The sequence below is a fragment of the Rhincodon typus genome, chromosome 18 (genome assembly GCF_021869965.1).
Source record: "Rhincodon typus isolate 14 chromosome 18, sRhiTyp1.1, whole genome shotgun sequence".
Taxonomy (NCBI): Eukaryota; Metazoa; Chordata; class Chondrichthyes; order Orectolobiformes; family Rhincodontidae; genus Rhincodon; species Rhincodon typus.
Window position 1 is genome coordinate 23,557,133 of NC_063349.1, and position 12,812 is coordinate 23,569,944.

Here is a 12,812-nt window from a genome sequence, read left to right on the forward strand (position 1 = left end):
CTGTTCAGAATTGTTACAGCACACCTCTGGAGCAAGTGGGACCTGAATCCAGGCTTCCAGACTCAGAGGTAGGGACACTACCACTGCACCTCAAGAGCCCTTACCCGTCAAGATACAAAAGACCATTCCTGGGAGGAGCTAATGAGAGCTGTTGAAGTTATTTGCTTGTTACCAATGATGTGAGGTGATGTCTTGGGAGCTATAATGTGAACTGATTTTAAATTGGGCCTGATGTCTCACAAGAGACCACTATGTATCTTGGAGTACCAGGTCCTTTTGGAATCTTTGAATGTTGTGTTTTATTACAGGCACGAAGGATAATTCTATCTTGCTTGAATTTCAAAGTCACCGGTCAATGCAAACTGCTTCCAGCAGGATCCATGAAATATTCACTAATTTCTTATAGATTGGGATTATTTTCTCAGAATATTCAACAATTCTTTAACTGAATATATAACTAGAGAGAGAAAGTCTCAAAGAAAACTTTCCAGTTCAGCAGCTTCCAATTATATAGCTTTCCACCCAAAAAGAAAGTCAAAACCAGTTCTGAGATAACAAGGTGTAGAGCTGGATGAACACAACAGGCCAAGCAGCATCAGAGGAGCAGGAAAGCTGATGTTTCGGGCCTAGACCCTTCTTCAGAAATGGGGGAGGAGAAGGGGGTTCTGAAATAAATAGGGAGAGAGGGGGAGGCAGATAGAAGATGGATAGAGGAGAAGATAGGTGGAGAGGAGACAGACCGGTCAAAGAGGCGGGGATGGAGTCAGTAAAGGTGAGTGTAGGTGGGGAGTTGGGGAGGAGATAGGTCAGTCCAGGGAGGATGGACAGGTCAAGGGGGCAGGATGAGGCTAGTAGGTAGGAGATGGGGGTGGGGCTTGAGGTGGGAGGAGGGGATAGGTGGGAGGAAGGACAGGTTAGGGAGGTGGGGACAAGCTGGGCTGGTTTTGGGATGCAGTAGGGGGAGGGGAGATTTTGAAGCTTGTGAAGTCCACATTGATACGATTGGGCTGCAGGGTTCCCAAGCGGAATATGAGGTGCTGTTCCTGCAACCTTCGGGTGGCATCGTTGTGGCACTGCAGGAGGCCCAGGATGGACATGTCGTCTGAGGAATGGGAGGGTGAGTTGAAATGGTTCGCGACTGGGAGGTGCAGTTGTTTAGTGCGGACCGAGCGTAGGTGTTCTGCAGGTGAACATCTGCTTGATGTGGAAAGTCTTCTTGGGGCTTGGGATGGGGGTGAGGGGGGAGGTGTAGGGGCATGTGTAGCACTTCCTGCGGTTGCAGGGAAAAGTGCTGGGTGTGGTGGGGCTGGAGAGGAGTGTGGAGCGGACAAGGGAGTCACGGAGAGAGTGGTCCCTCTGGAAAGCAGATAAGGGTGGGGAGGGAAAGATGTCTTTGGTGGTGGGGTCGGATTGCAGATGGCGGAAGTGTCGGAGGATGACGCGTTGGATCCGGATGTTGGTGGGGTGGTACGTGAGGACGAGGGGGATTCTGTTTTGGTTGTTATTGTGGGGAAGGGGTGTGAGGGATGAGTTGCGGGAAATGCGGGAGACACAGTCGAGGGTGTTCTCGACCACTCTTTTCCAACATTTTCTGTGGTTGGCTGGCCAACACTGGCCTCCCCTTGATTGTCCAGTTCAACATCCAACCAACTGCCAGTCATAGAGCATAACACGTGGTACCAAAATGTCTGCAGTGTTCTTAGAACAATAATTAACTTGCAACTATCTTTCCAGGCCAGTTCCCAGATGCAAATATCAGTTTGTTTGTTCTCTCTTTATTTTTAAAATAAGCTGCCGTTCAAAGTTTGATTCTCAACTTCAGTTCACAGGGCCAAACCAGAAATGAGGAAAATAAAGAAAAAACAGTGATGATCTTAACAGTCTGAAGATTTCTTCAGCTATCACACCTGCTAGCACATTACATGAGACATCTGTCACTGCCACCATCTTATATAGTACAGCTCAATGAAACCTTTAGACATCAACTTAAGTTCACATTACAGTAACTGAATCATTTTAGCACAGCATTGGTAACAAGCATGGATCTCTAACAACTCTTGTTGGCTTCTTCCAGGAATAGTCCTTTATATTTGGATCATATCTCATGATGTCAATGAATCCTTTCAAGTCCTAACTGCTTATATAACAGAGACAGCAAAAGCTACATATTAACATGAACTTGAGGCTCAAGAACAAAGTTGACATTTTGGTTTATGCAGTCAAGTTTCTGAAGCATTCAGGTATGCCCGAAATTAATTGAGAATGGGAAATTACTTCCAGTGAATTGTGCAATCAAATGGAAATTGACATTTCATCATCTAAGGAGGGAGAAACCAATTGCGAAAGTTTGTCTTGACAACGAGGAATTGATTTTTGGACTCTTGCCTGATTAGTTCGTCACTCTCACCGTTATTCTCGCCCCCTCAGGAAGGGGAAATTGCACCATATGTGTTTTTCCATCAGTACCAACAAGAATTATTTGCATGAGAAATCTTGGAAGCCATCACTCCACTTGAACAATGTGACACCAGTTGATTTATTGCATCAGTTGTGTGCTGCCACCTGGAGCCACTTCTCAAATGTTAGCCTTCATTCAATATTGTCAAAGTTGAAACTTGTTCATTCTGCACATTAAGGCAGGCAACTGTCAGGACATTACAAATGAGAACTCAGAGTAAGTTGAGCAGGTTAAAGCACTAAGAGTGAAACATTCTTGTCTACCTTTGGAAGGTAGCAAGACAAGAGGATAGTGCTGGCAGGAGTTTTGTGGGCATACACCTAGATAACTGCCAATGGCAACACTGTGAAGCAGCACATAGCCAGACATGATCAGATACTTTTCTGTCTTTATTCTAAGGGTGTAATACTCATTCTGTTTCAGTTTGATCTGCCTTTTCCAGTGGATCTATTACATTACAGGAAAGCACAGAATGTTAAAGAGGAGGAAGATGATGTGTTGGAGGAGACCAGCAATTTATTCCTCGTTAAGTATGATGATATTCTCTGGGTGTGATATTGATCAGGATACTGAGGGAAAGAAAAAACAACACAGGAGTCTATGTGTTCCTTGTCCTAAACTCTGCTGCTTACTTTCATACACACTTCAGATGTTGTCATTTGGAGGAAATTAAATTGTGTAGGTGAGGATGTGACAGAGCTCAATGGATCAGGGGAATGGATACACACATATTGGTTGTATTCTTAATGGAAACACTTTACAGATGTTTTGTAAGATTTAATAACAATGCTTCTAACTCTTTTGACTTCTACTCTTGCTCTCACTGGCCTTGGCTTGTCTCTTACAGGTAAAAGTTGAAAATCACTATGATTTTCAGGATATCGCCAGTGTTGTGGCCCTCGCAAAAACTTATGCAACCACTGAACCTTACATTGATTCCAAGTACGACATCAGAATTCAGAAGATTGGAAATAATTATAAAGCTTACATGTAAATACTAGCATTTTATTTATGTAGCCATCATTTACCACAGCAAATTTTGTAATGTATTGGTGCTTTGATGTATAGACATTTAATAGTGTTAAGTTTGTGTGTCGATGGTACACACTGTTGCTACTGAGCTTCCGTGATGAAGGAGTCGACGCTTGTGGATGTGATGCCAATCGAGCAAATAGTTATATCCTGGATGATGTCAAGCTTCTTTAGTGTTGTTGGAGCTGCACCCATCCATTTGTCACAAAGGCAGCCCTCACGTCTATTACCTGACCTACCTTCACCCAATTTTCTAAAGAAAGATACTGTGAAGTTTCAAGACAGCCAAAATGATTTTAACCTAATTTCTGTTATTTTATCTTGTTTAAACTTTACCAATTACAAGTAGCAAAACAGAATGTAAATTCAGCCTTCTTATGGGGAATTTCAACAGCTACCCATCTGGTGCCAAAACATAGTTGAATGGAGAATGAGTATGCAAATCTGAATGTTTCTAACACGAGAGCAAAGGTGAAAGAAATTTATTTCATATATGCCTAGATTCTCAGGGCTACAATTCGTTTTATCCATTAAGACCAAATTGCTCTCTGTAAAATGTGCATATCTCAGTAGATACACGAAGGCATCTCCATTGCAAATAATTCAGGTATCCAATTGGTCAATTAAACAATAACAGTTTAAAAACTGTTGTTTTCTGGAAGTTCTCAAAATGTCACAGAATTGTGGGAACTTTTAGAGACAGGGCCTTTTGTATCAGGAAAATCTCTCCTTTTCTGAGATTGGCATTAACTCCAAGCACTTTGAATTACAGTGTGCACCTGATTGGAGCCTGCGTGCCAGTCACAACTTGTATCAGTTTTGATGCAGGAAATCCTGCCTGGAAATGAAATATTAATGCATTGTTCCAGTCTCTATTCGGAGGTTTCAGTAGGAATTTAAAAGCAAAACACACTGTCTGGCTAATCAACCACAAATCAGACAACATGTGCCACTCTTTAAATACAAAAAGCAAAATAAATGTGGTCACAGGAGATCTGCTGTAAAAACAAAATGCTGAAAATGCTTAGCAAGTTCTGGCATCATCTGTGGAGAGACAAATAGGCTTTATTGACCTGAAATCTTAGCTCTGTTTCATTCCCTGTGGATGCTGTCAGAGCTCCTGGGTACTTCTTCCATTTTCAGCTCTTATATTACACTTCTGGGCTGAAAAAGTTCAATTCTGTTGCTAATTTGGTGCTACAGTCGCTGATGGTAGTTGTACCTGTGATAAAGGTGAAAATTGTTCTTGCGTAGGATTCTAGACCTAACTTTTGTGAATGAAGAGCAGCATCTTGTAGCACCACATTGCCATGGAGAGTGGTGTGAATGGTTGTGTAAGATGTGCTTTTGTTGCAACAACTATTTAAAGTGAAAATTATCTTTTTAGCTGAAATGTCATTTGTTTATTTATATTTAATTGGTGTTGGCCCTGAAACGTTTTTAAAGTAAAAGTTACAGAAACTGATTTTGTCATGGTGGGGAGGATCATTCCATAGAATTGGTTAGTTTGTCTAATGGTTTCCTCCACAGGAATCGTAAGGCTGTGGAAGACCTGCTATACGCCGAGTCTTTCTGCGCATCTGTCCATCAGCCTTTTCCTGTGCATCACCTCGACAAAATCATGATCTGCATCTTCTGCAGAACTCTTAGGATGCCATGCTCTTTGGGGAGCTGCACATGTGCAACTCTTTACCCCCCCTGCCAGCTGGCTGCTGTTTGTTCCCAGTGACTCACCATGAGCAGATCCACCCACTGTACCACCCGCTAATGTTTGTGTAAACAAATAAGGGAAGTACATCTGTCATTTAACCAAATGTTTGTAGCTGTTTTCCTTCTGCTTCTGTAAAGTGGTTGCTGGCTTGTAAAATCCTATTTTGCAATATTGTGCACTTCTATCTTTCAGGAGAACTTCAATTTCAGGAAACTGGAAAGCAAACACTGGCTCTGCCATGCTGGAACAAGTGGCCATGACGGAACGGTACGTATTTAGACCACTGAAACCAAAATCAAGATACAAAACTTTCCAGCAGCACATTCAGCAGTGAAGTTAAGGAAGTACTGGATTGGAAAGTTTTTAAATAGTGAAATCTCCATCTTTATTTCATGTATTCTCTCTGGGTTAACTGATCTCTTCACTGGGACTTTCTTGAAAAACTTCTTTTGAAAGTGGGTTCTGTATTCATAAGTTGCAACAAATAATTATTGAAGCCCAGGATTAGCCAGGAAAAGTTCTTATAATGGTGTTGTATTTTCTAGTTCTATTTCCTGCTTTTTTTCCCTACAAATCTTCACAATTATAGAGCAATTTAATATCATGGCCCGAAGAAAACTACTCAAACCAACCACAGTGAGAATGACTTAGAAACCAAAAATTCATAATGTAAATGGGGAAGGCTATAGAAGGAAACAGAGACAATTGGACAATTTTGTTGCTTCTGTTCTGAAAAAAAGGAAAACTTTCTCTTTCAACCAATTTTCTTCAGTAACTTCCTGATCTTAACAATACATTCTTTTACAAAACTGGCAAATACTGAAAATACTCAGGCACTTTCTGTAGAGAAAGAAACAAAGTTAATGTTTTGGGTTGATGACCTTTCATTTTTATTTTGGAAATCTCCAACCTAGCATTTTTAAAATCAATGTGAATGGAAAGTAAATCTACAACTTAGAATGGTGCTATTGCCATTAGCAACAGTGTAAACATTTTGGATAAGTCCCAGGTACCACCACACTTCCCTAAGGCAAGCCCTCCCTCCTGCTCCCAATTGAAACACTGCAACTATAACAGAAAGTCAGGGGATCAGTTGTGTAATACTTTTGGCAGATTTGTTTGGGAATTAATATGGAAACACAGCTAATGCCTGGAAACAGCCTCTTAGAGACAAAAATGATACAGATGCTGACAGCTTTATTTGGGTCCAAGGAGACTGTAAAATTAATCCAGCTGACTCTTGACAGACATTAAATCATTTGGAAGGTTATTTTGGTGATGGGGTAAAAACAGACACTAAATGGGTGCTGTGTACTCATAAAACACACCTGCCTGCTCTTAGTTTGCATTTTGTTTTTTGATGTTGATTACCAGAATATTAATTTGCCCTAGATTCTCCAGCAGAAAACTGCAGATTTGGCATTCAAACTGAATTAGAAAGTAATTCACTGGGGGTGTATGTATGGCCTCCACTTACCCACTCACATTGAACATGGGAGTAAGCTGGCTGAAACACCATGCCATGTTTCAGAATGGCTCCGTGTTTGAGTGTGCACAGGTTCTTAAAGTTCACGGTGGAACAGGACCACAAAAGGATTGATATTCCGTCTCTCTGCCCTCATCTCCTCCTCCAGAGTAAGGGCTACGAGTAAAGATGCAACTGAACAAAGAATCCCTATTGATTCCTATAAAGTTCCCAACAAGGTAGAATTGGCATAGCATTTACTTGTTTTAAATGAAATAGTCAAAGAATCTCTGGAATAGGCATGGATTAAATGTTGGTGATGTTTTAAAGTATCCCATAAATTCTCTCCAATGTGTTTCAAAAATCCCCTTCAAATTTTAAGCAGCAAATGTAAAGGTAAAGGGTAACATTCCTTCAAGTAGTTCATGAAATCGTCTGTACAATGAGAGCTTGCTCACAATCTGCTGATCACTTTTGAGAGAAGACATTAGATCATGTGCTAGCCATCAAAATACATGTAGTCTCCCGAATGAGAGCAGGCAGCTGAGGTGCCAGGCAATTCTTAAAAGTCCCCTGTGCAGTTGTTATCTAATACAAGCTTCAGCTCCTTCACCACATTTGTGTCTTACACCATAGACCATAGAACATAGAACATAGAACATTACAGCGCAGTACAGGCCCTTCGGCCCTCGATGTTGCGCCGACCTGTGAAAACCAATCTGAAGCCCATCTAACCTAAACTATTCCATTATCATCCATATGTTTATCCAATGACCATTTAAATGCCCTTAAAGCGGGCGAGTCTACTATTTTTGCAGGCAGGGCATTCCACGCCCTTACTACTCTCTGAGTAAAGAACCTACCTCTGACATCTGTCCTATATCTATCACCCCTCAATTTAAAGCTATGTCCCCTCGTGCTAGCCATCACCATCCGAGGAAAAAGGCTCCCACTGTCCACCCTATCTAATCCTCTGATGATCTTGTATGTCTCTATCAAGTCACCTCTTAACCTTCTTCTCTCTAACGAAAACAGCCTCAAAACCCTCAGCCTTTCCTCATAAGACCTTCCCTCCATACCAGGCAACATCCTGGTAAATCTCCTCTGCACCCTTTCCAATGCTTCCACATCCTTCCTATAATGCGGTGACCAGAACTGTACGCAATACTCCAAGTGCGGCCGCACCAGAGTTTTGTACAGCTGCAATATGACCTCATGGCTCCGAAACTCAATCCCTCTACCAATAAAACCTAACATACTGTACGCCTTCTTAACAACGCTATCAACCTGGGTGGCAACTTTCAGTGATCTATGCACATGGACACCGAGATCTTTCTGCTCATCCACACTACCAAGAATCTTACCATTAGCCCAGTACTCTGTATTCCTGTTACTCCTTCCAAAGTGAATCACCTCACACTTTTCCGCATTAAACTCCATTTGCCACCTCTCAGCCCAGCTCTGCAGCTTATCTATGTCCCTCTGTAACCTACAACATCCTTCCGCACTATCCACAACTCCACCGACTTTGGTGTCATCCGCAAATTTACTAACCCATCCTTCTACGCCCTCATCCAGGTCATTTATAAAAATGACAAACAGCAGTGGCCCCAAAACAGATCCTTGAGGTACACCACTAGTAACTGAACTCCAGGATGAACATTTCCCATCAACCACCACCCTCTGTCTTCTTACAGCTAGCCAATTTCTGATCCAAACCGCTAAATCACCCTCAATCCCATGCCTCCGTATTTTCTGCAATAGCCTACCATGGGGAACCTTATCAAACGCTTTACTGAAATCCAAATACACCACATCAACCGCTTTACCCTCATCCACCTGTTTGGTCACCTTCTCGAAGAACTCAATAAGGTTTGTGAGGCACGACCTACCCTTCACAAAACCGTGTTGACTATCCCTAATCAAATTATTCCTTTCTAGATGATTATAAATCCTATCTCTTATAATCCTTTCCAACACTTTACCCACAACCGAAGTAAGTTGAATCAGCATTTCTACTTAAAACCAATTTAGTGATCATGCATGCAGGCTCTTTAACCCTAAAGGGATTGTTGTAAAATCAATCCCTGTCTTGAAATCTTCCTGTATTCCTATCTGCATATGAAAATAAGAATGTTGTATGGTAATATGCATAGAGACTTTATAACATTTTGTCTTCCAGTGCTGGTATCTCGAGACTGTCACCTACAGTTCATCATCCATTTAAAGAGAGCAGGGAGATGCAATACAAAATGCCTGTTCCCAAGCTGTTAGTTAGAAGGAAAAGCAAAAAGCTTGAAACAGCAAGAGACCAGAAAGTGTGCTGACTTTTCCTGTACGAGGAACATATTTGACTAGTTTCAGTTTGCTGTAAAGTGTTACATTGCTGAGATGTTGCAGCACAATGGGGGACTGCATAATACATGTAGGGCACAAACTTTGGATCTCACTAGACTGATACTGAAATGGAAACTCTCTTGCAGCTATCGAATGTGGGTGGATGCCTGTTCTGAGATGTTTGGTGGCCTGGACATCTGTGCAGTAAAAGCTGTACATGGGAAAGATGGGAAAGATTATATCATTGAGGTTAGTCAGATGGTCCTTGTGCCAATTTGTGATGCACTTTTTATATTATGAATATTGACTTTAATATGAAGGTTTTTCATCGTATGTGGGCTCATCTGGTTGGAGATTAATTATTTAATATGCAGCTAATTAAAACAAAGGAGCATCTCCGAAAAGGAATGACCGTTTTAAGTTGACTGCATGTGGGTACAATTATAAATTACAGTAGACACAGTACAAATAGTTTATTTCTCATAAACCACAGGCATTGATGCATTTATTAACAGAATATAACAGTTCATCACCATTCTTAACCTATTTCTAATTTTGTTTAATTGTGATTTTAATATTCCAACCGTGGAGTGTCTTATGTTTTCCATTTGATTTTGTGTATTTTTAGAGCCCAATTTTAATTATGTCCACTGAAAGATCAGTGTGTTGTGCTGCTATCCTGTTCCAACTCCCTTTCTCCCCCTACCAAAAAAGAGCCAGGACAAAACAATGATTACTTGAAGCAGGCAGCAGCCTTATTCCAGGAATACTGCTGTGGATTCCGTAACTTTCCCAGGATCTTGGCTGGAAATTTGTTGCATTCTCTGCCTGTTTGAATCAGGCGGTGAGCTGGTTAATCAGCCATCATTAAAAGGGTGACTGGAAGCCACACACAAAACAATGCCGGAAACATTATTTTTTGTGGAGTCCAAAGGAATATGAAAATATATTCTGGGCTGCTATGAATCACCAACTCCCACCCAACATGGGAACTAATTGATTTCAAAGTCTCTCACAGTCTTCGAGCTAAAACTCTAGAGTGCCCCACTGAGTATCTGTAAATCCCATTCCAAAGTGAGCATTACCTCTTGTTGCTACTGTGGCATTCTGGAGTATAGAATTGTTGTACAATACATTTACAAATCTCTGCTTTAAAGCAAGTGAGTTTTCCCAGTTTATAATGACATGTGCCCTTAAAGTAATTCTTCTGTTCCCTTGCACTGTGCCTCTTCATTCTACCTTCCTCCCACTTAGTGCTGTAAATTATTATCCATAAGCCGAATTGAGTGTCTGGAAAAGTGCTGACTGATGATTTGATCTTTTATGTTAAGGGTGTGTGCAAATTAATTTTATTCTGTAGCTTTTGCCCTTCTGCAGGACTCATTCTATACAGTCCAGCAATCCCTAAGCTGCATCACATCCTTTCTTCATCCATTGCCTTTTCTGAATACTTTAATATGTCTGAATGTTGTATTTGCATTAACCTGACTACCTAGCTTTGCTTCAGATACTCACACTACATCACATTTCCCTGTAACCACATTACCTTATTTCTAATGCTTCCTTGCATTCCTGCATAAAAGATGTTGAATGTAGTTAGCTCCTTACATTCATATAAATGTCAAATGAGGACAAAATTGGTTTTGGCTATGATGTTCTTCACCAATAAGTTGGGTGCCAGATAAAACCAACATCTGTTGATAGGTTGGTGTAAACCTACTGGACAGAGAATGTGGACAACAAATCTGTGGGTGATCACAGTTGGACTCCACTGCAAACAGTAGTGCTCTTCTGCCCTCTCATGGGAGGATTAACAAACAACTCACAGCAGTTCTGACTAACTCAAATGATGAACCTCTTACCCATCCTTCTCTGAGTTCTTCTGTTTGCGATGTTGGGAATATTATGTGGCAGCGGAGCTCAACTTGAGACAACTGTAACAGTCACAATTGTTTCCCAAAACTATCTCCCAGTGGTTGTTTGGAGCAGGGAAAGAACTGAAGAAAAAGACTTGTATGATCAGATTTCCCATTGTACAATATATGTTGTAACAATCTGGAACAAAGGTAACCACTTTTGTATTTCTATGTGTAAGAAATGTTTGTTCTGGCAGTAACAGCCTCAAAATGAGTTCTGCTGGAAACAGACACAGCATATAATGTGAAGATTTGGCATTTGTTCTATCGGCGTGCCACTTATTTTGACTTCTGATACTCATGGCCTAATAATTGAGCTCTGATGTTAATCATTAGCAATGACTGTGGTGCTACTGCTATAATATGCCTGAGAAATGTTTTTGAAGTGCAAATGGCTGGACGCTTGGCTCATTGGATGTTTTATAATTAGACAGAAAGATCTGGGGATATACTGACTGTCTCTCAGTTGGTTTGCCACCCACGGCCAGTGAAATATCAGAAGTGGGACGTGAAAGTCAATGCTATAATCTTTATGCAAGTGAACCTAAAGATACACAGAGAAAGCTACACTCATCAAATGGATTGGACTGCTCTGTTCAAGACTGAGTCCAGGAGCAACAAGAATATTGAGTTTACGAAATGAACGGGTTAAATTGCATTATTGTTGTGTGGCTATCCACCCTCTACAAATGTGCTGCAGTGGTAAAGGGAGGCAGTGGCATACTGTTAATGTCACTGGAGTATTAATCCAGAGCCCAAGGCAGGCTCTGGGGATAAGGGTTGAATCTTTTTCTGGAGGTTGGTGAAACAGAAACAGTGAAGTCAGGGAAGGGGAGTGAAGAAGCAAAGATGGGCCGAGTGAAGGTGAGAGACGAATGGAAATTGGAAGCAAAGCTGATTAATTTTTCCAACTCCAGACGAGAGCAAGAAGCAGTACCAATGACATAGTTGATGTAATGGAGAAAGAATTGTGGATGGTGGGGGCAAGTTGGACTGGAACAAAGAATATTCCACATACCTCCACAAAGAGACAGGCATAGCTGGAACCTATGCGGGTACCCATAGCCCCATCTTTGACTTGGGAAAGTCAGATAAATTAAAGGAGAAGGTATTTCAAAGTGAGAATGAGCTCACCAAGGTGAAGGAGGGTGGTGATGGATGGAGATTGTTCAGGCCTTTTTTCAAAGAAGAATCCATACATCATTTTGGCAATTTGATGACTGTTCCAGATCTCGTTTTGTGTAACATACTTGGAAGTGTGGATTTCACCTTTGGCTGTTCTTGGCCTGCAGACATGTCGTCAGTGTGTTGAGTGTTGTCTGGTGTTCCATCACACTGTTTTCGTTTGAGTGTGTATTTTGTGCACGATAAGTATATTGTAAAGAGACAGTAGGAACTGCAGATGCTGGAGAATCCGAGACAACAATGTGCAGGGCTGGATGAACACAGCAGGCCAAGCAGCATCATAGGAGCAGAAAGGCTGACGTTTCGGGCCTAGACCCTTCATCAGAAAAGGGGGAGGGGAAAGGGGTTCTGAAATTTTTTTAACCCACAAAGAGGCAGGCGTAGCTTGGGCCCCGTGGAACAATCCCTCTTCCGTACCTACACCGGCCCTAAACCCCACCTCTTCCTCCGTTACATTGATGACTGTATCGGCGCCGCCTCGTGCTGCCACGAAGAGCTCGAACAGTTCATCCACTTCACCAACACCTTCCACCCCAACCTTAAGTTTACCTGGACCATCTCTAATACCTCTCTCCCCTTCCTGGACCTCTCTGTCTCCATATCGGGCAACCACCTAGAAACCGATATTCATTTCAAGCCCACCGACTCCCACAGCTACCTGGAATACTCCTCCTCCCACCCACCTTCCTGCAAAAATTCTATCCCCTA

At 41.8% G+C, this 12,812-nt stretch overlaps 1 protein-coding gene across 1 annotated transcript in view; it reads left to right on the forward strand.

Moving 5' to 3' along the window:
• The window catches only part of LOC109931766 (synapsin-3-like), a 201,409-nt gene that overhangs the window by 167,515 nt on the left and 21,082 nt on the right, over positions 1–12,812 (forward strand). The window contains exons 7-9 of the mRNA XM_048607621.1: positions 3,306–3,448; positions 5,394–5,468; positions 9,150–9,252. Of these exons, the coding sequence (XP_048463578.1) occupies positions 3,306–3,448; positions 5,394–5,468; positions 9,150–9,252 (321 nt within the window). The remainder of the gene's footprint in view (positions 1–3,305; positions 3,449–5,393; positions 5,469–9,149; positions 9,253–12,812) is intronic.